The sequence below is a fragment of the Panthera pardus genome, unplaced genomic scaffold (genome assembly GCF_024362965.1).
Source record: "Panthera pardus isolate Hobbes unplaced genomic scaffold, ASM2436296v1 HiC_scaffold_12, whole genome shotgun sequence".
NCBI classification, from domain to species: Eukaryota; Metazoa; Chordata; class Mammalia; order Carnivora; family Felidae; genus Panthera; species Panthera pardus.
This window is the reverse complement of record NW_026526677.1, coordinates 94,303,652-94,329,876: the sequence shown is the minus strand read 5'-3', so window position 1 is coordinate 94,329,876 and position 26,225 is coordinate 94,303,652. Positions and strand designations below refer to the sequence as shown.

Below are 26,225 nucleotides of genomic sequence, written 5' to 3'. Positions count from 1 at the left end.
AGTTTCACGGGATAAAAAAATAATAGAGCCAGGCTTAAATTTCAGATTTTTGACATAAGTATTTGTCATTAATTTATGTTATCCTGTGCATGAATTGCCCAAAAAGGGCTCAAACATATTATTTTCTCTATGCTCGAATTGTCTGCTCTGCACCTTGACTACAATACTTTGTATCTGATGTGACATGAAGCCTTTTTCTATCTTCCCACAAATCTGTGATTTTATGGTCTTCAAGCATGCTTTTCTCCACATAGAGTCCAAGAGCTGAAAAAAAAGCCATTCTTAGCAAACGAACGTTCAGGTTCTCTTGTGTAATAAGGATATAATTTTGTTGATTGCTTCTCTCAAAACTTCTTTTACCTTTTCATTTCTCAGACTGTAAATGAAAGGGTTCAGAAGAGGGGTCACCATCACGGTCATGACAGCAGTCACTTTGTCAAAATCCAGCGAATGGCTCTGGCTGGGTCTCACATACATGAAGATGTTGCTCCCATAGGCAATGGAGACGACCGTGATGTGAGAAGCACAGGTGGAAAATGCCTTCTGACGTCCTTGGGCTGAGGGGATGCGCAAAATGGTAGAAATGATGTAGGTGTAAGACACAATGGTGAGTACCAACGAGGTCAGGAGGACGAGGGAAGATAAGAGGAAGTTTATCATCTCAATGAAATGAGTGTCTATGCAAGCCACCTGTAGCAGAGGGGCAATGTCACAGAAAAAATGACTGATTTCTTTATAACAGTAGGGCAGTCTGGACACCACAATAATTGGGCACAGCACTGAGAAGAAGGCTCCTACCCAGCAACCCAGAACCAGTAGGAGACAGACGTTGCTGTTCATGATGATGGTATAGCGCAGGGGGTTACAGATGGCCACGTAGCGGTCAAAGGACATCACCGCTAGGAGGATAAACTCCACTGTCCCCAAGAAGAAGAAGAAGTATATTTGAATCATGCAGCCAGCAAAAGATATGGTCTTCCTGTCCTCTAGAAGACAAGCTAATAGCTTTGGGGTAACTGAGGTAGTGTATAAAATGTCCAGAAATGACAAATTACTGAGGAAGAAGTACATTGGGGTTTGGAGGCGATTATCAGCCCATATTAGGGAAATGATGACAATATTTCCTGTGAGAGTTAACAGGTAAATAAACAAGAGGACCACAAAGAGGGAGATCTGAAGCTTCCAGATAACAGGGAAGGCAGTCAGGGTGAATTCAGTCACTGTGGTCTGATTTTGCATATCCATGGCATGCAATACTTAGTGGGCAGCACATCTCTGAAAAAAAAATTATAGAGATGAAAATCAGCTTAAATGAGTTTCAATTCTCAGTATCAGTGATAAATGTAAAGTAGTAAAAGCTTTGAACCAAGAGTCAAGAGTGATTTCATCCTGCCACTCACTCTAATAAATATAGAACCTTGGATAAGTTACATGACATCTTCTAACCTTGGTATTCTCATATTTGGCATTTTTGGTTGAATGGCATTTTCTCCATGGTCTCATTAAGCTCTAGCCTTTACGATGGTCATCTCTTGGACCCCGTGCTCCTTCCCTTCTCTCTTTCATTTTTCCTGATCTACCGTTTCCCTGGCTAAGTTCTGTGCTTGAGAAGAGAGAATCCTTAACTGAGAATCCCGTCAGTCCATTTGCAAAATGGTAAAAGGGAATGTTAAGGAAAGTTGAGTTACTTTTCTCCAAGTCATTTCAACCCTTCAGGTATCATCTACATAAAGGAGCAGAAACTACGAAACTGACCAAGAGCATCAAATGAAAGAGAACCTGTTTTGGTCTCTCCTCACATTTGTGATTGGTATCGCATGAGTCTTAAGGTGATCTCTGGTTGTCCCTGAGTTGTTCTGATGTGATAATAATTGATCTCCATAAGGCTGCATTGCTTTCTTTGTTTTTATTCTTATACTGATATGAGGGTTTTGATGTCTACACTGTTAAAGAACAAGTAAGTGCATATATATGGTTCATCATTTGCATAACCTATTTCAGACATTTGAAAAACCTCTACTGGGAAAATGATCAGTGTGTTTCTTTTTTGTTCCCTGCAATGCCATGTGTATGGCAGGATCCAAAAGAATACCAAAGCTTTTCCCTTCCATTCCTTGACTGGGAATTCTTACAGGTTGTCTTAAATCGGTCTCTTATACCTCACATTGTTTTCAGCAATTTGGACAATCAGCTTGTTAATAGTGGTGAAAGAAAGTGAATGCAGATGATGTTGTTGGAAATGCTCATCTTGGAATACGGCTCAGGTTTGCTGAACATGTACTGCATGTCTGTATAGTTCAGTGAAGCTGAATTTATTTTGTAGCTAATCCTTTAGTTTTATGTTAAAATTAAATAGGTTAAAATGACCAATAATGAACCTGAACTAGGTTGTCTCTAGGTGTGGAACGCACTGAGTTCGTCTTGAAAGAAGGTCACTTTCTCTTTCTGAAATGTAATTCCTAGGAGTATTTTTCCTTTTTTTCTTTTTTATTTTTTGTTTTGAACTTGTTTTATTTTTTATTTTTTTAAATTTACATCCAAATTAGTTAGCATATAGTGCAACAGTGATTTCAGGAGTAGATTCCTTAGTGCCCCTTACCCATTTAGCCCACCCCCCCTCCCACAACCCCTCCTGTAACCCTCAGTTTGTTCTCCATATTTATGAGTCTCTTCTGTTTTGTCCCCCTCCCTGTTTTTATATTATTTTTGTTTCCCTTCCCTTATGTTCATCTGTTTTGTCTCTTAAAGTCTTCATATGAGTGAAGTCATATGATTTTGGGCTTTCTCTGACTAATTTCACTTAGCATCACACCCTCCAGTTCCATCCAGGTAGTTGCAAATGGCAAGATTTCATTCTTTTTCATTGCCGAGTAATACTCCACTGTATATATATATATATATATATATATATATATATATATATATATATATACATATACCACATATTCTTTATCCATTCATCCATCGATGGACATTTGGGCTCTTTCCATACTTTGCCCATTGTTGATAGTGCTGCTATAAACATGGGGGTGCATGTGTCCCTTCGAAACAGCACACCTGTATCCCTTGGATAAATGCCTAGTAGTGCAATTGCTGGGTCGTAAGGTAGTTCTATTTTTAGTTTTTTGAGGAACCTTCACACTGTTTTCCAGAATGGCTGCACCGGCTGCATTCCCGTAGGAGTATTTTTCCTTGAAGACTTTTGTTTTTGATGGATTTCCATTTGAAAAGTTTGCTGTGACTTTTCTGGTCCTTGTAGTTGCTCATTATTTGTATTCACCATTCATTTACTCTAGAAACAAACTACCTTTAAGTTATCAAAAGACCTCAAAGGGTCGGATCTATTGAAATAGGGTCTTGGTACCAGCCGGTGTGTTTCCACCACTAATACGATAATATTGATCCCTCCCCCCACTGTTGCTGCATCCAGGTAACAAACTTCCAGACTGATTTCTACAGCACAAGGAGGCATAACCATATCTGGGTGGACATGTGTTAATGTTACTAAGATCTAATACAAAGACAGAATAGAGCATGGTATGTGTACAAGTAGAAATGCTTTGAATTTCCCTCTCATTTCCCCCTTACCGCCCTCCTTACTGACAACACCAGAGATGAGTGGGTGTTAAGACACACTGATGTGCATTCTCACGAACTGCCTGTCATCTACTCCATTGTTCCTTCCATTCATCTAGCCAATTGTTTCACAACATCTGTACTGTCATCGTTTCCCTTCTTGCCTCTGTAGTCTTTGATGAGCCTGATGGGAGCTTGATTCCTGTCTGGTATTGTAAGAGTCAGACAGTTTGGGATCTTCAAAAACACCGTGCCAGGGGGCGCCTGGGTGGCTCAGTCGGTTGGGCGTCCGACTTCGGCTCAGGTCATGATCTCACGGTCCGTGAGTTCGAGCCCCGCGTCGGGCTCTGTGCTGACCGCTCAGAGCCTGGAGCCTGTTTCAGATTCTGTGTCTCCCTCTCTCTCTGATCCTCCCCTGTTCATGGTCTGTCTCTCTCTGTCTCAAAAATAAATAAACATTAAAAAAAACAAAAAAACAAAAAAAAAACACCGTGCCAGGTTTTAATAACAAGAATCTGGGAGGGTTGAACACAAATAGAATTGCTCTTTGCCGTGGTTGTCATTGGGTCATATAGGAATGGAAAAAAGGGGCATGGAGAGCTTTCTGTTCTGCTGAGTAAGGGTCAAAGAAACTTCTCTGAGACGAACTAAAGCTGTAGCATTGCTCTCCTTTGGGGAGTCTCTTCAGTTCATGGTAGTGGAAAAGAACTTGGCTTTGTGTGGGTCTTTTCTAGATGACCTCTGTGCTCTCCAGAGCCCATCATGTCCAAGGGGAAATGGTTGTGGATTAGACCATCTGTGCTGGCAATTTAAATTTTTTTTTTTTTTCAACGTTTATTTATTTTTGGGACAGAGAGAGACAGAGCATGAACGGGGGAGGGGCAGAGAGAGAGGGAGACACAGAATCGGAAACAGGCTCCAGGCTCTGAGCCATCAGCCCAGAGCCTGACGCGGGGCTTGAACTCACGGACCGCGAGATCGTGACCTGGCTGAAGTCGGACGCCCAACCGACTGCGCCACCCAGGCGCCCCTGTGCTGGCAATTTAATTGTAAGTTTGCCAACTTAAGGCTTTCATTGGTGGAGGGGAGATTTTTTTCTTCATTACCATTTGTGGATCCTTAAAAAATGGCATTGAATCGCATATTTGCATGTTTCAAGATGCCGGATTTAGTGAGATAAATGTGGACTAATGGAAAAATCATAGCAGATTTTCAGTCAGAGAACCTGTGTTGTTTACTTTTTTCTCTTGTGGCCACTTGAGTGAGTGGCCTTTAATGAGACTCGTAAGTACCCTGTCTTGACTGTTTTCTCTCTAACGTGAGGATGATGACACTCCAGGTTCCGGTCCTCAGCTAGGGCCCAGCCCAGTAATGTTTATATACTTGGCGTTCGGTACATGTTTGTTAAGAACATGGGGATGGGGAAGCAGAAACAGAAAAGAACTAAGATGTAGTGGGGAATGGGGGTGAGAGATAATTTGGGATCTTTGCTGCTGTCAGTAAAATGTGACAAAGTTTAATTGTAACTGAAGTACATTAAAAACTTTCATCTTCAGACTTAGGGTAGAGCTCTAATACTTGACGTCTGCTGACAGTAGAAGTTTTGGGAAAGGAGTAATTACACTTTAATTCGTCAAATATACATGTAAACAAGTGTAGTGAGACCCAAACTGCTTATCATATAAATACGGATAATTGCATATTATAGGATACTTACATCACGCCGATTGTCGCACAGTCGGTATTTTCTCCATTCAAGTTATGTTAACAAACTAGAAATCTGGGTGTGTTTTTCCTACTGCATCCCATCCGTTTTTCTTTATATTCTGTTATTGCTTGAGTGTTGGATTCCGTGTAAATCTCAGTCTTAGCCTGAGTCTGTTTTCCCACGTGGTACTTAACCGCCCTTTCAGAACCACACCAAATGGTTATTCGCTGTTTGCTGAAGTGTTCCATCCGTCTTCCTCTGAATGGAAAACAGTCCTTTTTAGTAATTTCTCTCAGTTTTTTTCAGTTCTTTTTTGTATTTCCACAGAAAAATTTAAATCTTGACTTACACCAGGATGAATCCAAGTGGTATATTATCATTTAATCTTTCATGTTACACGTCCAGTGAGTCTCCATCTCAGGTATTCCTCTGAGTTTCAAGCAATGTGGATTCTGAAGCACATTTTTGCCAAGAAGAGCAGAAGAGTGAGGTTTGGCGATGAATGGGGGAGTCCCACACAACCGAATCACGAGCAGGTCCTCTGACTCCTATTTTGGATCTATGGCAAAAGTGACCAAAAGCTTCTCAAATTTCAGTTGGGTTTTTGTTTCTTTGTCTGTTTTTAGTGGCAGGAATGTAATTTCCTCTCTATTTCGTGAATTTCTCTTTCTTCTGTGGATGCACCCAGAAACGTGGAATTATTCAAACACAGGACGTTAGAGCAGAAGAGAACTCCACAGGCGGATGAGTCAGCCGGCCCCCAAATATCCTGCAATGTCTCCACCAAGGTACTGCCCAGTGATGCTAAACTCACTGTTTCTTGAGGCAACTCATTCTACCCTCATGGGCCTGATTGTCAGGAGAATTCATATTTGCTTTCACTGAAACATCTCTCTGAACTGTCACCCTTTGTTAGGTCACCCCTGTTCATTCATTGGGGATATTGTGACTTGATTGCAAATGTAACCGTCTTTATTTACTCTCTCCAGAAAATAACATTACTCTGCCTCTATTGAATATGGACTTTGATAGTTAATGAGATTCTTCACCTTCAGAGATTTGGTTTACAATGGCACCTGGGATTATGGCATAAAAAAAGGTTAATTATGACTACTGCAATCACAGAACATGAGAATTGAAGTAACGAATCAGTTGTAAAGTTAAGGTCTCCTGGGAGAATCTCTTGGTTGTTTATTTTATTTATTTAAAGAGAAACTTCTACAGCTGCTTTAAAACCTCAGGGAACTAGAAACTTGGAAAACTTAAAACACATTTTTTTTTTTCTGAAATGATCGTAGTGTATTAAAATAAGCTGTAAGAGCGATGAACCATTGGAATCTACCCTAACAGCCAAGAGTACACTTTACTCACTGTGTGTTAGCCAATATGAGAATAAATTATATTTAAAAAATAAAGATTATGCAACAAAAATAAAATGAAATTGACAAAAAAGCTTGCGATTGCTTTCCAAACATAGATTATTTATGTAGATTTTATGTCTATGTACATATTTCAATTGATGCGTGATGTACAAATAATAACCAGTTTAAGGGTACAGTGGTTGAGGTTTGGCACATCTTGATCAGCAGACAGCCACCAGTGCCATTATGATGGTTTACAATATTTCCATTATTTTAGAAACACTCCTGCACCCTTTTGCAGCAAAAATGTTCCCCTCCCCACCTCTGCCCCTGATAACTACCAACGCATTTCCTGTCAATGTAATTTTGAATTTTCTAGAATTTTATCTAAATGCAGTCTTACTGTGTATAGTCTTTTGTGTTTCTTTCCTTCACTTAATCAGATGCTTTGAGATTCATCCATATGTTTCTGGTATCACGAGTTTCTTTTTTTGTATTCCTGGAGGATTATCTATTATATAGATTGTGTAGATATATCACAGTTTGTTTACCTAGTCACCAGATGATGGACACTTGGGTGGTTTCACCCAGGCTTCTCTGTTTTTGGCTTTTTAAGGTTCCCTTATGCCTTTCTTCCTCCCTTGGTGTCTTACTTTGTGAACTGATGGTTTTCCATAGCGGTATGCTTTGATTTCCTTCTCTTTGTGTTTTGGATATCCACTGTTGGTTTTTGCTTGGTGGTTACAATGAAGTGTATGTAAAATGTCTCATAGTTAGATCCAACTATTTTATGCTGATAACAACTTAACTTTGATCACATACAGAAACTCTCCCCTTTTATTCCCTACCTCCTCCCTGATATTTTATGGTTTTGATGTCACAATGGACAGTTGACCCTTGAACAATGTGGGAGTTGGGGGTGCTGACCTCCCGCACAGTTGAAAATTTATGTAAAACTTTTGACTTCCCCAAAACTTAACTACTAATAGCCTACAGTTGACCAGAAGCCTTACCATTAGCATAAAGCCATTTAATGCACATTTTGCTTATGTATTATATATTGTGTTTGTATAGACTTAAAACTAAGGTAACATTGTATGTCAACTGTATTTCAATTAAAATAAAAGTCATTTAAAATATCAGTTAATCAGCATTAACTATTTGGGACATTTCCTTATAGCCTTTTAAGAGATTCTGAAGTGTAAAATAACTATGAATAAATTCAGAATTTTTGAAAATCCCTTTTCTAAACACTTACATATTTACCTTATATAGACTTTCCTTTGTATACCAGTGAAAGCGTTTCACTTCTCATGTGAACATAATTTTGCCTCCTCCAGACCTCCACTGTGTAAGCTGAATAGAATGTAGGTCTTCTTAAAGCAAATAAAACCATCCTGGAAATTTAAATACTTGGCTGAAATCAGTTACTGCTACTTAAATCCAATCTTTACCAGGATGTCAAAAATGTGTGCATAAATAGAAAAAACATTATTAACATATAAATAATTTCAACTTAGCCTTTTAGTTTGTAGGCTATAAGCTTGTGTTTAAAGAACAGTTCTCCAAGGGATTTGGGGGTGGTTGTCAGTCTGCTTCCTCTTAGACCAATGATAATGGGGAAAAGAAAACAGAATGAAAAAGACATTCAAAAAGTAGTAACTGATTTTATAACTGGCAAGTTTAGGTAACGGTACCTTCCAATTGTCACAAAATTGTATGAGAAGATCTAGTGAATGAAAGCAATTTAGTAAGTTGGATTCATAAATGAATTCAAACAGATCTCTTTCGGTGTAGGGTCTGGACCCATGAGCAAAAGACAATAGGGTTTAAAAAGTGGGCTGTTCCAAAGGAAAAAAATCAAAATCAAAATAGGGTTTGGGGAAGATATAATGAAAAGATGGCTCTTCTGATTACAAAGTGTGACTCAGACAGATCTGTCTGCAGTTGTATATGGGGCCATTTGTTTTGCATATTGTCTGGGTTGCAAGTGTTCCTGTACCTGACGCCTTCATAGGCATCTGGCACAAAAACCATAAATGAATACTGGTTGTGCTCACTTATATTTGGATGTTTCGCATGAACAACACCTGAATGGAGTTCTTTAACCCAGGGATTTAATAACATAGGTATTATTGATAATTGACAGCACAAAACCAATTTTATGGGTAAACAAAACCCAGCTTTGTATACCCTTTATTTAGGCATGCAAAGACATAACAAAATCTAACTCTGGTCTCATTTAATCATCTATCTCTTCTCGTCAGGGACTGTTAGACTCATTGGGTGATGAAGTGCCTGAGGTACATTCTTGGTCCTTTTCCTGGTCCCTTTTTGCATCTTACTGTTTTTGCCCACTGTTTCTTATTTTTGGGTTTCTCAGATATCCTGGAAACTGGATTGTTCTGCTTTTCATCAGGGCCTTATGACCCACTCTGCGTCATTGCCCTTACCCCAAAGTCTACCGGGAGTATAACTATAGTTGAAGAAATTGGGTTTATCATTCATTGCAGTGAGGGAAAACCCAAACTGTGGAGAGAGTGAAATGTCTCACTAAGTGTACTTATTATAGGATTTAGGCTTTCTTTGGGAACTTTTGGGGAGGGTTTATGGAAGCAGCAGCCTGTTCTGGATTGAGTGCTCTCAGAAGGATGGGGACAGAGTAAGGTAAAGCTGTAATTAGTAAAGAGGTAACAGCCATTCAATTTGGTAAGGCAGGGGATTGTTTGGTATTTTGTGTTGCACAGTGATCCTGTATGAAATGGATGTTCAGTGAAACTGTTTACGTCCAATGGGAGAAAAACATGACTTATCTGTAAGTATCACATCAGTTTGTAATAATACCAAGAAATATCTGTGAACACCAGATCCATTCTGGATGTTAAGGGCTCCCTTCTTTGGGCTGAATCCTGCTTTATTTCTTAAGATTATAGTTCATTGTTGAACACCTCATCCCCCTTTGATGTAAATTAGGCTTTCTTATTCTTTCAGGCAACAAGATCTGAATTTCCATGGTTACTTCCCTCTTTGTAATCTTGCTTCCTAATAACCCTCTCCTTCCTACCTTTTCCTGGATATTCTGGGCATAGAGTTCGGTTGTCCTTTGTCACCTGGGAAGACCCAGCAGAATATAAAAGTTTGAAGAACTGTGCTATGCACATAGTTATAGAAATGATAATAACACTAAGAGATTCTAGGGCCCCTGGATGGATGGTGTCCAACTCCTGATTTCATCTCAGGTCATGATCCCAGGGTGGTAAGATCGAGCCCTGAATTGGGCTCTGTGTTGAGCGTGGAGCCTGCCTAAGGTTCTCTCTTTCTTTCTCTCTCTCTCACTCCCCCACCTCCTCCCCCCGTGCTCATGCTCTCTCTCTAAAATAAACAAACAAATAAATAAGTAAATAAAAATAAAAGGTGATTCTGCCTTCTAGATATATACCTTGTAGGGTCATATTATGTTGATAAATTCAGCACATTTCTATTTATCATCACAATGAATCTGAGATGAGATTCACATTAATCAAAAAGATAATAGTAATTAATTTACAAGAACAAAGACAGTATTTCATGGCTAGACAACCTTTGCCATGAGTATTTTCTCCAACTAGGCAAGCTAGATGGGAAGGCAAAAAGATACAAAGGTGCTTGGTGAACTCAGAGTCAGAACAAGGAAAAGTTAGTAATTCAAATAAAATGCTTAATGGGATCAGATAAAGATAAAGGTAACCTGACTCTACCAGTGCCACAGCAGGCACAATACTAATTTCTGTGCAGGATAGACCTTCTTCCTAGAGCAACATTTGATAGTCTTTGCATTTGCCAGTCTTTTAAACTTTTTTCATCCATATTGACTAACAGAATTAAAACTCTTGCCTCTTAATCTAGTCAAGATCATCAAAAGAGAAGCATCTCAGTAGGGGCGGGCTGGTGAAAATGTCTCACTTTCTACTTACCAATATCTATGTGTGATGACAATATTACTTTCATAGATGATCTCATTTTATTTATTTATTTTAAGTTTTTTCTTTTTTATGTTTATTTATTTTTGAAAGAAAGAGAGAGACAAAGTGCGAGTGGGGGGAGGCGCAGAGAGAGAGGGAGACCCAGAATCCGAAGCAGGCTCCAGGCTCCAAGCAGTCAGCACAGAGCCCAATGTGGGGCTCGAACTCTCGAAACGTGAGATCATGACCTGAGCCAAAGTCGGACGCTTAACCGACTGAGCCACCCAGGCGCCCCTTAATGATCTCATTTTATAGCCACAAGTGCCCTGGAAAATAATCAGAGCAGACATTCCTGCCACCATTTTGCAGATGGGCAGGTGGAATCTTGGAGAAATTATGTAACCTAAGTAACTAAGTTCCCAAGTCCATTGAAGTTAGTGCCTAAACAAATATTAGACATTAGCTCTTGTGACTCAGGGCCTGGAGTGTTTCCATGATCCTATGTTACTATTTGAAAAATATCTCAAAGACTGAACAGACATAGAATTCTTTTTTTTTCCTTCTGGTTTTCCATACTTCACTGTTGATGATGTGTGATGGTTAATCATCCTGTTGACAGATTCTGAGACTTCATTTGTACTTTGGTGTCAGTCTTCATACAGCACAAGGTGCTATAGAGAGAAAGCATAGCTTACATGTCCTGAAATTGCTTAGTGTTATGTTCCCTTGGAATGTGGTGGAACTATCCTGCTAACTGACTCTTTCAAGACTTCCTTTACCTTTTCATTCCTCAAGCTATAAATGAAAGGATTCAGAAGAGGGGTCACCATTGTAGTGAGGACAGCTGTCACTTTATCAAAATCCAGTGAATGGCTCTGGTTGGGCCTCACGTACGTGAAGATGGAGCTTCCATAGGCAATGGAGACGACAGTGATGTGAGAAGCACAGGTGGAAAAGGCCTTCTGACGTCCTTGGGCTGAGGGGATGCGCATGATGGTAGAAATGATGTAGGTGTAGGATGTGGTGGTGAGCACCAGTGAACTCAGGACCACAAGGGACGATAAGAGGAAGTTTATCATCTCAATGAAGTGGGTATCAATGCAGGCCACCTGCAGTAAAGGGGCAATGTCACAGAAGAAATGACTAATTTCTCTATGACAGTAGGGCAATCTGGACACCACAATAGTTGGGCATAGCACTGAGAGAAAGGCTCCCGCCCAGCAGCCCAGAACCAGCAGGAGACAGAGCCTACTGTTCATGATGATGGTATAGCGCAGGGGGTTACAGATGGCCACATAGCGGTCAAAGGACATCACCGCTAGGAGGATAAACTCCACAGTCCCCAGAAAGAAGTAGAAATAAACTTGAGTGATGCAGCCAGCAAAGGATATGGTTTTCTTCTTTTCTAAGAGACAAGCTAGCAACTTTGGGGCAATAGTAGTTGTGAACAAAATGTCCAAAAATGACAAATTACTAAGGAAGAAATACATTGGTGTCTGGAGACGATTATCAGTCCATATTAAGGAAATGATGACAATGTTTCCTGTTATGATGAGCATATAAACCAGCAGGAGAATGACAAACAGCAGGACTTGAAGCTCCTGGATGACGGGAAAGGAGACCAATGTGAATTCACTCAATGTACTCTGGTTTCTCATAGCCATTTCAACTGGAAGGGGGAAGAAACAAAGAAAAGCAGAATAGTTGAAGACATCTTTCAGGTTTTTCTATGATCTTATTAAATATAGATTTAATATAAATATTAAATATAGAGGGTGTGGTCCTAGTGTTTTCTCTGACCATATCATGTGGCCTCAGGCAAATCAAATGAGCCTCTTGGCCTCAGTTCTCCTCTTCATAGTTGACGGGTTGGAAAAAAAATGTCTATGGTTCCTTTAAACTTTAACTTTTCAACTTCTATGACATGCATATATTTCTTCTCTTTCCTTCCTTAAATCCAAATCTGTTCAAGTTAACTGAAGTGTATAATTAACTGAAATTCACTCAAGTCATTTTGATCATGTTATACTTTAATAATTTGGGTATCTTGGCTGATAACGTCATATCATACTTTATTGGGGAAAGAGAAGTCATCAGACAAAAATTCTATTACCATTCCTGTATCAAGGCTGACCAGCATATTATGATCTGAAATGAAGAATCCTCTTAAGCCACAACAAGAATTGGATAAGACACACTCTCTGAGACATTGCTGGTTGCATCAAAAGTTAGGAGAGGTATCTGGATCCATTTGATAAATAACAAATAAAGAAACAGTAGGAGGGGCCGAGGCCAGGCAGTCAGGTGTCAAAGCTTCAGGGACTGGAGTTGGAGCGCAAAGAGCCGGTAGCCAAGATCAGGGTGGCTGGCATCAGAATCAGCCAAAACAGAGAATTGGTAAGGGAAACACAGAGAACTGAAGGGGCAGGGAACCAAAGCAGAAGATTTGTACCAACGAGCGTCAGTGAGAAGGGTTGCCCTGTGATCATACCTTTATGGAGACATTTCTACGGGACATCCAGGACTGGAATATCAATGAAGCTGGAAAAGCAAATCCCGAGACTTTCTCTCTGAACCAAATCTTTGAGAAGGTGAAGTGGTCCTGGGTGAGGCATGCTGAATAGGAGAAACAAATCCCTTCCAGAAGAAAAATTCCCCAACTTAGGCACCAAGAACTCCCAGGTATTAAGAAGAAACAAAGAACTTTTGGACAAAGATTTCCAAACATGATAACAATTGTGCTGCTATAAACGGGAGTGGAAGAAAAGAAATGATGCAATAAGAGATTTAGCACAAGGACAACAGAATTTGGAATGGTTAGAGGTGTTATATAGTACACTTATATATGGAATATTTCAAGAAGTAAAGGATGCAATTTTAAAAGTGAGAATGCCACAAAAATCAGGTCTTTTAAAAACTACCAAATTGACTTTTAAAAAGACCCAGTGTTGGGAGCCTGGGTGGCTCAGTCCACTGAGCATCTGACTCTCGATTTCAGCTCCCACGGTTGTGGGATCGAGCCTGGGCATCAACCTGCTTCAGATTCTGTGTCTTTCTCTCTCTCTCTCTGCCCCTCCCCCATTCACTCTCTGTCTCTGTCTCTGTCTCTCTCTCAAAAATAAACATTAAATGAATAAATAAATAAATAAATAAATAATAAAAATAAAAAAGCCCAGTGGAACTTAGAGAACTAAAAAAAAAGATTATTGTTGAAGTAACAACTCAGTTGTTTCAAGTGAGGTGAGAGGGGATAAACAAGGGATTAGATAGAATTTAAAACACCATGTTATACACCTGAAACTAACATAACATTGTGTGCCAACTGCACTCAAAATAGAACAAAACAAAACAAAAACCCTTCTTACTAGGTTATCTCCTGCACCCTAAAATTAAAAAAAACCGGATTAGTAAATAGGAAGATATATCTAAAGAATTCCTCTTTAATGAAACAGAGATAAGCTTGCAAAGTATGGAAGAGTGTTCAAAGGAATGGAATTTTGTTACAAAAATAGAAACGATGGAACGGGAACATTTATATGTGTATTCTGTGTCCTGCAGGAGAGAACACAGGAAGTGATGCTGGATGGTATTTACAGAGAAACAGAGCACCAAAGGGAGGATATGAAAAACAGCAAGAAAGCATAGATCACTTTTACGGGAACAGCAGTGAGAATGACCCATTGGCTTCTCCACAGCAGCAATGAAAGCCAAGAATTAGTTAAATAATATCTCTAAAGTGTGGCAAGAAAGTAACTGCCAACGCAGAATTAGATATCCAGTAAAATTCTCTTCCATCGTAAAATAAATATAGTTCAGATAAAAACTTCAGGAATTTACTGTCAAGGGACAGATGATAAAGTAATTTCTAAATATAATTCAAGAATAAAGAAAATAATGGAGATCATTTAAGACATGAAGAGGAATAATAAAGAAATGAAATGGTAAACATGTACATAAATCTAAGTAGAAATTCTCTGTAAAAGATACTAACAGTGTTGGGGTGCCTGGGTGGTTCAGTGCGTTAAGCGTCCGACTTCTGCTCTGCTTGTGGTTCGCAGGTTTGAGTCCTGCATTGGGCTCTGCGCTGACAGCTCAGGGTTTGGAGCCTGCTTCAGATTCTGTGTCTCTGTCTCTCTCTGCTCCTCCCCCTGCTTGTTCTCATTTTCTCTCTCTCTCTCTCAAAAATAAATAAACATGTAAAAAATTTTAAAAATGTAATAACTGTTGAATTTCTGGAGTTAATCTAGAATTGGCACATGGATGATGACAGGAAAAAAATGTGGAGAAGAAAATTGGAGCCAAAGACTTGTATCATTTGTGAGGGGAGGAAACATTGTTTTCTTTAGTTTTTGTTTGTTTGTTTGTTTTGTTTTAGTAGGCTCCATGCCCAGTGCTGATCCCAAAGTAGGGCTTGAATTCACCACTCTCAGCTCAGGGTCTGAGCTGAGATCAAGAGTTGGACGCTTAACCACTGAGCCACTCAGGCACCTGTCTTTTAGGTTTGAAGTTAAAAAACCCCAATAAATTTTCTAGGATACTCACTGAAAGGATAGTAATAGAATAGATAATTTTCAAATTTATAGAAGGGAAAATGTGATATAAGGGAAGCAAAACTCAACTATAACAAAGATATAAATAAATACCAACAGTCAAAGCAGTCCATCAATTCCAAAAAAAAAAAAAAAAAAAAGAAAGAAAGGAAGAAAGAAAGAAAGAAAGAATAAGAAATTGTGGAAAAAGAAACAGAAAAATAGGAAATTGGGACAAATAAAAATAAAAAGCTGTATAAATCAGTTCTAATATATCAATTTTCACAATAAAGAAAAACTAAATTCTTTAAAGACATACATTTGTAATATTGTACTAAAAGACAATTCCTGGTGTATTCTATTTATAAGAGATATAAAAGGCAAGAACATGGAAAAATTGAAAATAAAAGGATTTTTAAAAAAGTATATGCCAAACATATACTAATCCCCAAGAAAGTTAATGTGGCTATGCAAGTAACCCCTGCTGTTTGAAAGTTCCCATTTTGCCACTTCATTTTCAGGGACAATGTATTGTTACCTGTTTTTGCTGTCTTAGAGGAGCCAAGAAATCCCGTGAGAATTTCCGTGTGTGTTTTGCAGGGAGCCAAGCCATTGCAAAGGCAGCACCCAGCCCTAGCAGAGCGTTTTTTCCCAAGGAACTATGCTCAGTATGTTCGCATTGAGCTCAGCTTTGAAATAGGTCTGCCAGTATCTGTTTTTTATCTTGATTTATTTTGTGCATCTATCAGCAAGATGTGTCCTGAAGGCATCAAAGAACCCTAAGAGAGGTTATTTTTGGCGTCCTGGAATGCTCAAAAAGTTTTCCGTATAAATTAATGGCAATCGCCTCTTCATTTTCTGCCATTTTGGCTTACGAAACGTTTCATAGGAATGTTCTATTTCTGCATAGTAGAGAAATCTGTATTAATAACTGGTAAAGCAGACAGTAAGACAAAATCATTAGGGATTGACAGGGCCGCTGTTGGATTTTAAAAATGTCGATTCATCATTATCGTCTAAATATGTATATACCTAATAACCAGCTTCAACACATATAAAGAAAAAAAAATCACAGAACTGTAAGATCAAAGTATCATCATAGTGGAAGAATTCAGTACATAAACGTATTTTATCATACTTTTAAAGGTTTATTTATTTTGAGAGAGTGTGAGTGAGCGGGGGAGGGGCAGAGAGAGAGGGAGACCGAGAATCCCAAACAGGCTTCATGCTGTCAGCACAGAGCTCCATGTGGGTCTCGAACTTATGAACTGTGATATCATGACTTGAGCTGAAATCAAGTCAGATGCTTAACCAATTGAGCCACCCATGCGCCCCTATTTTGTAACATTTTAAATTCTAAAATATTTGTGTGTGTGTGTGTGTGTGTGTGTGTGTAACAAGCTCAACAAATCACTGTTTATGTGAACAATTCATCAAAGACACAAAGAATTTTATATGACCTCTTTTGCTACTTACTAAGGCATACCTCTTTCAAAGGTTAGCCAAGGTTCCTGTGCATGTGTCAGTATTCCTTCTAGCCAAATAAATTTGTTCCCTGCTGACTGGACTATAAACAAAACAGGTCACTGAACTTGAACTAAAATCCAAAAATAATTACGTATTTTATCGTTTAACAATCTCTTTTAAATTCCGGGTCTCAGTCTCCTTACTAATGTTTATATTTCCCTTCATTTATGTGGGTCACTTCATATAAATACAAATTACTCTGAAATCCTTTCACAAACCCTAAACATCCGAGATTGTGGATGAGTCTTTAAAAAGGCAAATAATTTCTCACTTCAAGTTTTATGTATAAGCTGAGCGATACGTGGCAGCGGTAAGTGTGTTTGCGGTTTGAGACTGTAGTATGAGCTCTGGTGCCATGATTTCTAGATGTGGCTTTAGTATTCCCACTTGTAAATGGAAATGCCTTAAATATCTTCTGTTTAAGATGATAGTAAGGGCATAAGGTTCTTATCAGCAAGCAACTAACAGTACTTGATACAAATGTTCAATAAATGTCTTGCTAACAAGCAAACAAAATAGAGGACTGGGAGTAGTGGATGGAAGTGAAGGAGGCACCTGTAAGGATAAAACACGAAGAGAAAAATATTGACAATTCCATCTCCATGAGTAATAAAAATGTAAAAAATTTTTTTTTAGGTGTATTTATTTTTGACAGAGACAGAGTGCAAGCATGAGCTGGGGAGGTGCAGAGTGAGAGAGGGAGACACAGAATCTGAAGCATGTTCCAGGCTCCGAGCTGTCAGCACAGAGCCCGATGCGGGGCTCGAACTCACGAACCGTGAGATCATGACCTGGGCCGAAGTCGGACGCTTACCCTGCTGAGCCACCCAGGTGCCCCAAAATATTTTTAAGTTTATTTATTTTGAGAGAGAGACAGAGAGAGCAAGTGGGGGAGGGGTAGAGAGACAGGGAGACAGAGAATCCCAAGCAGACTCCATGCTGTTGGCACAGAGGCCGATGTGGGACTCGAACTCACAAACCGCGAGCTTGTGACCTGAGCTGAAACCAAGAGTCGCACGCTTAACAGACTGAGCTACTCAGGTGCCCCAACATGTAAAAATATTAATATGCAGTGGATATGTGATAACACAGATCTCTACTAAACCTGCTTGACTTCTGTCCACAATAAAATTTGTGTGAAGATCCTAAAACTACTTAACCTTGTAAACCGCACTGCTTCCTGCATATGCATGTGTTTTTAGCATATGCTTCCATCATAACAATAAAATGGAAGATATTCTTATACCCTGAAGACAACTAAAAACTGACCCCACAATTCTCAGCATCTGTTTTTTACATTTAAACATAAAAAGATGGGGCCCACGGGTGACTCAGTCTGTTAAGCGCTGACTCTTGATTTTGGCTGGGGTCATGATCTCACGGTTGGTGAGTTTGAGCTCCACATTGGGCTCTGCGCTGACAGTGTGGAGCCTGCTTGGGATTCTCTCTCTCTCTGTCTCTCTCTCTCTGTCTCTCTCTTCTTCTTCTTCTTCTTCTTCTTCTTCTTCTCTCTGTACCTTCCCCTCTCATGCTGTCTCTTGAAATAAATAAACAAAAAACCATAAAAAGAACCTTAATTTTTCAGAATTGCATTTGTTTGATTCCCTCTAAATGTTGTATGATGAAAAAAATTTTCCCTCCTCTGACTTGGATTTCTTGGAAAATTTCACAGTATGGTTGCCCAGGGGTCATTGTACAAACTTACTGCTTCTTCTACAGCAAAAGTCAAACCATCTATGCTTAGAATCTGTAGTTGTGGGAAACTCACTGCTAATTCATGTATCTTATTTCATATTTTATTGTCTCTGACCCTTTGAAAATCCTTTATTAACTTGGGGTAGTACCTTTTTTCCCATTTACTGCCACCTGTTGTTCCTAGTACCGGACTGAGGCTTATTCAGGCAAAGTTACTCTTCTCATCATCTCCTCAAGACGCCTTGATTTCTAGTTTTAGGGTTCAAGTCATACTGTGATACTGGCTAACATACACTGAGTTCTTGGCATTTTGTTCCAAGAACTCTGTTAGCCACTTAAAAACTTTAAGTGGCATCAGAAAAAATGTGTATCATCTATTCCTTAAATGCAGTATTTTGTTGCTAATTTTTAGATTTGCAGCTTTTGGTTCCATACAACCTTTTTGGTTTGAGCTGTTTCTGATAGATGAATATTAAATCATCTCAATGATTGATTTTGAGTTTGTCATATTCTCCTGGTAGTTGTTTTAATTTATTCAAGGCTCTGCCCTTTCATATGTATAAATTCAAAAACCTTCTGAAGTAGGAAGTAGGTGTGGCTGTGATCTACATTTTGCACATGAAAAAACTGAAATTTACAGAGGTTGAATAACTTACCCAAAGTCCCATAGCTAATGTGTTCACAGAGCCAGATTCAAATATAGTTCTGCCTGACTCCAAAGCCTGTGTTCTTCAGAGATAAGCATAATATAGACTCTTACCCAACTTTTGTAGAGAGAAAAAACAAGGTCAGAGTGGTTTAAATGAGTGGTAAGACACATAAAGCTGAATTAAGGCTCAGCTCTCTAGTTCAGCCAGAACAGAAATGTTACTGTCACCTCACATTACAAGTCTGGAAATGCTAGCCTTGCTATGTTGAGTAATTGAATAGTCAGAATGTTTTAGATTCAGAAAAATCTCAGGATTGGAAGAGATTTTTAGGATCGTGCAGTACTATCAAAGTCTAAATGTCAATATCCTTCCCAAATAGTTCTGTCCCCTGAGAGACTTACTATATATAGATGGCCTGTTGTAACTTTGTACAGTTCTGCACAAAATCCATCATCACATTGGCGTGGAAGCTGATTACCTCTTGTTTTCTGCGTTTATTCTGAAAACTCGGAATCCTTTATAAGTTAAATGGAACTTTGAATCTCTACCTCTTTTTTTCTGTATCTGGGTTGTGATGAGTCCTTTCCTCTGTGAAAATAGGCCACGAATCAACAGTAATGTTTGAAGCTCTTGCTTGCTCTCAAGGATTTAATTGAGAGTAGCTCTTGGGAATATGAGGTGAAAGAGGTTAATTACTATTTTGTAATTAAAGAATCTTAATCATGAAAAACCAATCACAATCACAAAGTTTAGTTGGAGATGCCAAATAGACATATTCAGGACTCCAGGGCAATTATCCCAGGGGTGTTGTTTCATTCTGTTAATCAAAGCTTGGTGGCCTGCTTTCAAGCTTTAGGGTAGCAAAACAGAAAACTTTTGATGTTCCCCAATAACTGACAAAATGATGTTGGTTTTCCTTTCCCAGGAATTCTGGCAGTAATAATCCTTCCAATGCTCTGAAAATGATAAATTTTCCTATTTTTCCTCCGTTAAAATGAAGAAAAATTCTCCTATTGCCAAAACCTATAAAAGGTGACTTTCTCTTCATTTATTACACTAGGCTATACCTAATCCTTATAGTAGCCTAAAAATCCTTAGGCTGGTGAATTGGGGTAATGGTTAAGCTCCAGGAAGTGAATACAGACATTTTCTAAATTGACTGAAGGCAATCTCCAAAAATATGGGGTAGACACCTTCCCAAGCAGCCAGACTTATAATGGAGAAGGGTCCAATTGACCCTACTCTCTGGCAGGGACCTCCTGTGCATATTGCTTCCATGGTGGCTCTTGTCTATTTAATTCTACAACACAACATCCCTTAGTTTCTGGGGCCCATCAATTCCTCCTATCAAAGCCTTGAAACTTTGACATATCCATTAAAAGCCAGAAATTTGGATTAGATTAAAAAATCCAACTATATTCTGGTTACTGGAGACACATCTAAAACAGAAGCAGAAATAACGGTGGATAAAGAAAAAGATACAAAAGGGATATACAGGGCAAACATTAACCAACTTTGGTAGATTGTATTATTGTTTCCAACTCTTATGTACTTTTCTTCTTCAAAAAAATTTTTTTTACTGAAATATAGTTAACACACAATATTACCTTAGTTTCAGGTGTACAATACAGCGATTCAACAAATCTATGTGTTATTGCTATGCTGACTGCAAGTGTAGCTACTGTCACCATACGACACTATTGCAATACCATTGCCTGTATTCCCTGTGTTGTGCCTTCTGCTCCCTTGACTTATTCATTCGATCCCTGGAAGTCTTTTTTTTTTTTATATATATTTTTTACATTTATTTATTTTTGAGAGACAGAGAGAGACAAAGCGTGAGCAGGGGAGGGGCAGAGAGAGAGGAAGACACAGAATCCAAAGCAGGTTCCAGGCTCTGAGCTGTCAGCACAGAGCCTGACGTGGGGCTCGAACCCACGAACTGTGAGATCGTGACCTGAGCTGAAGTCAGGCGCCCAGCTGACTGAGCCACCCAGGCGCCCCTCGATCCCTGGTAGTCTTTATCACCCTCTCCCCTTCACACATTTTGCCCATCTCCCCTACTCCCTTCCCCCCTTTCTCTATAAGATGATTATGTATTTCCACTTACACATCCCATTGTTTCACTGACTATGTGACATGCCTAACGTGAACAATGTTTGAGCTAAAATTTGCGGCATTCTTTTATTCCCTCTGTCACAAGAATGGGATGTTGCTGGTAGGGGGTGTCTTTAGTTTGAATTTAAAATGAAAATATACGTGGAACAGAGACTGAGCAGTTTGGGATCTACCAACATGCAATGTGAGGGGAAAAAAATCCTCCAAAATTTTTGTTAGCTTTTGAAATTTGGGAGATTGCTTGTTAATGCAGATAACGTAACCAAGACATAATATAACATAACCTAGACTCTAAGTCCAGAAAAAAAAATCCATCAAAAATAAACACCGTGAGAAGGGAATCTGGCAAGAGCAAATAAAGGAGGCCAGCCAGATGTCCGAGGCTAGATACTCCCCTTACATGCTTTGGGCTTCTGTAATCTTGCTTGCCTCTTGCATCAGGCAACTGCCCGTGAAGCACAAATGATAGTGTCCTCCCCCTTGTGGAGCCAACGGAATGTTTCCAAGTACGTGGAAGTTAGCCAAGCATAAAAGAAGGCCAGCACCAGGGCTCTGGGCTCAGCCTTTGGAGGTGACTTTGCTGGGCCAGCATTGGTGTGAAATAAACAATCTTTTCTGATTCCCTGAGTGTGTGTCTCTTGTCTCTTCCTGGGCACTGAGTATTTGCTGTAACATTTTGGGGGCGTTGGCCAGGAAGCTGTCTGGTAAAGTGGAACATATGAACCGGGCCCTTAAATCAGCCATGGCAAACTCCCTGGTAACCCTATAAGACCAGGTGGACACTTTAGCAGCAGTACTGTTATGAAATAGAAGAGGGTTAGACCTGTTAACTGCTGAGAAGAGGGGGGAATATGTCTCTTTCTAAATGAGGAATGCCGCTTCTATGTTAACCAATCAGGGATAGTTAGAGATATGGCCCAACAACTAAAGGAACGGATCATCAAACGGAGGCAAGAATTAGCAGACTCATGGAACTCTTGGAGCAACATATGGAATTGGGCATCCTGGCTCCTCCCTTTAGCTGGTCCTCTCCTAATGCTTTTCAAAACCCTACTGTTTGGTCTTTGTATTCTTAATATGCTAGACAGCCTTGTTTCCTCTTGCCTAGAAGCTATAAAACTCCAGGTGATGCTCCAGCTGGCCCATTCTAGCTATCACTACTCTCCTTTGGATGGTGAAAAACCCTAGATGTCATGCCCCTCCCTTTGACATCCTTGTCCAGCAGGAAAAAGCCAGAATGGTCTTTGCTCCTCCTCTTGTGATAGCAAGGGGTTCTCCAGCCCCTACAAACTGATTTTCTCTAAGCCTGCTATAGCAGCTTGAGAATCAAGAGTGGGGAATGAGAAGGTAAGCCAGTAAGAGCAGATGAAGGAGGCCAGCCAGATATCTGAGGCTGGATACTCCCCTTGCATGCTTTTGGCTTCTGTAATCTTGCTTGCCTCTTGCATTAGCCAATTGCCCACATAGCACAACTGATAGTGCCCCTCCACCCCCACCCTGTGCAGCCAATAGAATATTTCCAATTACCTGGAAGCTAACCAGGCATAAAAGAAGGCCAACACCAGGGTTCTGGGCTCAGCCTTTGGAGGTGACTCCATTGGGCTGGCACCAGTGCTAAATAAACAGTTTTCTGATTCCTCAGGTGCGTGTTGCTTGTCTCTTCCTGGGTGCAGATTATTTGCTGTAAAAACAGGGGCGCCTGGGTGGCTCAATGGGTCAAGCCTCCGACTTTGGCGTAGGTCACGATCTCGCCGTTCCTGAGTTTGAGCCCTGCGTCAGGCTCTATGCTGACAGTTCAGAGCCTGGAGCCTGTTTCATATTCTGTGTCTTCTCTCTCTCTGCCCCTTCCCCACCCATGCTCTGTCTGTCTCTCTCAAGAATAAATAAACATTTAAAAAAATTAAAAACACACAAAATAAAGTAACTTTTAGGTAAAAAAAATGGACACCCAAGAGTGACCATTATCAACACATTTGCACACACACAAAATACTAAAGGTAGTTATTAAAGTGGAAAAAAAATAATCCCAAGGAGAAATTATAAAGAAAGAAACTAAGAATAACATAGAAGGTAAATACATGGATAATAAGAATTAATCTTGACTTTACAAAAAAATACAATGATTTTATGAAGTTTAAAATATATTTATAATAAAAATTCATGATAATAAAGTACAATGGAGTTCAGAATCCTAAATTTCTAACACAATTAGGGAACTAATAAAAGAGTCATTTGTACACAATTTTAATAATTTGAAGATGTATTTTTAATTTCTGGTGTAACCGCTAAAAATCCCATGTATGACTAAAAATTAACAGAAAAATAGAATAATTAAAAAACTTTCTCAATCCAAAAGAAAGCAGTCAATGAAAGAAAAACAAATAAAACTGGTTGATTAAGTAGAAAAAACAATGAGATGGAAAATATGTACACAAATATGTCAGTGTATACTACACGTAAATGTGTTAAAATTTCAAATTAAAAGAGCTACATCACCAGACTAGGTGCAAATCCCAACCATATAAAGACCTTAAATGTAAGAGCACAGACATGTTAAAGGTGAAAGAATTGAAAAAGACACACTATGTAAACTCTAACAAAACAGTTTTTAAAAGTATTTTGTTTTTCTAGTTGTTTATGGCAGGAAATTTACTCTGATCTCAATGATTTTATCACAGAGTGTAGAAGCTTCTCATTTATTAGAGTTTTGTTTTCTTTTGACTCAGGAATTATTCCAAGGAGTTTGGTTGTTTTTAAATGTCCAAATATAAGACTTGTTGTGCTTAAACAGCACCTACTAATTTCCGCTTTATTGTGTTGTGGTTAATGTCTTCTCTGCTACTTGAATTTATTGACTCTTCCTCCATAAAATTATATCTGCTTTATACATCATGGATTGAAATGAAGAGATATTCTCAGGAGAGTACAAATTTTAATAAACAGATATTAGTTTAAATGTTTATTTATTTACTTTTGAGAGAGAGAGAGCCCAGTTGAGGGTCAGAAAGAAAGAGATAGAGTCCCAAGCAAGTTCCACACTATTAGCACAGGGCACAATGTGGGGATCAAACTCACCAACCATGAGATAATGACCTGAGCCAAAATCAAGAGTCAGACGCTGAACTGACTAAGCCACCCAGGCGCCCCTATATTAATTACATTTTAAATATTATCAACATACTAAATATATATATATATATATATATATATGTATATACTAATTTATAATATTAGGTATATATTTTCACTTCACTTCATATTACTTTTTTTTTTAAATTTTTTTAACGTTTTTATTTATTTTTGAGCCAGAGAGAGACACAGCATGAACGGGGGAGGGGCAGAGAGAGAGGGAGACACAGAATCGGAAGCAGGCTCCAGGCTCTGAGCCATCAGCCCAGAGCCCGACGCGGGGCTTGAACTCGCGGACCGCGAGATTGTGACCTGAGCTGAAGTCGGATGCTCAACCGACTGAGCCACCCAGGCGGCCCCACTTCATATTACTTTTAAAGAGTCAGGGTATACATGCAAACACACACATACTATGATTATAAATACATAAATAAGCCTTACTAAGAGCACATTCTTTATAAAGGTATTTTTCTTTTTAAGAGTTTTATCAGTGCATCTTTCACTTCCTTGTTCCTCAGACTATATATCAGGGGATTCAACATGGGAATCACGGTGGTGTAAAATACTGAGGATACTTTCTCCTGGATGAGTGAGCTGCGGGAAGCAGGTTTGAGATACATGGACATGAGAGTCCCATAAAATGTAAGAACAGCTGTCAAGTGGGAACTGCAGGTGCTGAAGGCTTTGGACCTGCCCTCTGTCGAGCGCATGCGGAGAATGCTGGAGAGAATAAAGACATAAGAAATGATGATTGTCAGGCTGGTGGCTATCATGTTAAATCCACCGATGACAAAAATCAAAAGCTCATCAATGTAAGTGCTTGAACAAGAGAGTTTAATAAGTGGGATGATGTCACAGAAATAATGTTTAATGATGTTCGAGCCACAGAAATTCAGCCTTAGTATACAACCGCCATGAATCATAGCATCGGTAAATCCTACTGAGAAGCCAGAAGCCACCAGCAGAGAACAGACTCGAGGGGACATGATGACATTGTAGAGCAGGGGGCTGCAGATGGCGACATAGCGATCATAGGCCATTGCAGCTAACATGTAGCACTCAGAAATGACAAACATACAGAAAAAAAATAGCTGAGTCATGCATCCAGAATAGGAGATAGCTGTATCCCTGCATAAAAGCTCTGCCAGCAACTTGGGAGTAATAACAGAAGAATAGCACAAATCTACCAAAGACAGACTACTGAGGAAATGGTACATAGGGGTATGAAGTTGGGAACTCAATCTAATTATTGAGATCATGCCGAGATTTCCTACCACTGTGACTGTATAAATCCCTAAAAAGAGGCAGAAAAGAGGCAGCTGAAGCTCTGGTTGGTCAGTTAGTCCCAAAAGAAGAAACTCAGTCACTGTGGAATGATTTCTTGTGCCCATTCTCTCCTGAGAAATCTGTGGAAATGAGAGGAAGACAAGAAATCCCAGCTTGCCTCTGATTCCCTGTAGCCCAGGTGTTTCTAGTATGGAAACATGCAACAAAGGTTATCTTATCCCCTTGACACCGAGCTTGTACCTTCATTGATGTTCAGGGACTTTGACACCCCCACCCCACCCACCTGCCCAAAGCCAGCACTCCGATAACATAGTAAGTAAACATCTATTTAACTATGCTATAAATAAACTTTAGCAATCTCTCCAGTGTCTCAAATTCTTTTAGCCAAGTATAAAGCCTTTAACTCTAGAGTCAGAGAGAAGACAAAAGACATAGGAGAGGCTTTCTAAAGCAAATCAGCCAAAGGTGTTCGTAAAAAAAGGGCCGTGGACTGAGAAAATACTTTTGTGAATGACACATTTGCCTAGGACTGGCCTGCCCCTAGGATTTCCCACAGAGAAGATGTCCATTGTTCGGTCAACTATAGTTTCCATGTCAAGGTTTCCAAGGATGTTCAACAGAATTCTCAGGAGCTATTCATAGGTCTTACATGAAATAAGCAGCCCATGATTTCAGACACACAGAGCTACAGAAAGTTGAAGAGG

General features: G+C 39.4%; 3 protein-coding genes across 3 annotated transcripts; all 3 read right to left on the bottom strand.

The window, feature by feature from the left end:
• Positions 1-297: 297 nt before the first annotated feature.
• Positions 298-1,245, bottom strand: LOC109257388 (olfactory receptor 6M1-like). The gene has a single exon (XM_019433446.2). The coding sequence runs from the start codon at positions 1,243-1,245 to the stop codon at positions 298-300; it is 948 nt and encodes a 315-aa protein (XP_019288991.2).
• A 10,057-nt stretch (positions 1,246-11,302) lies between these two features.
• On the bottom strand, positions 11,303-12,300 carry LOC109257333 (olfactory receptor 6M1-like). Its single transcript, XM_019433363.2, is given in 2 exon segments — positions 11,303-12,276; positions 12,279-12,300. Coding segments are annotated over 2 exon segments (996 nt in total).
• Positions 12,301-24,689: 12,389 nt separating this feature from the next.
• On the bottom strand, positions 24,690-25,625 carry LOC109257334 (olfactory receptor 8D4). The gene has a single exon (XM_019433364.2). It carries the CDS (start codon positions 25,623-25,625, stop codon positions 24,690-24,692), a length of 936 nt encoding a protein of 311 aa, XP_019288909.2.
• Positions 25,626-26,225: the final 600 nt, after the last annotated feature.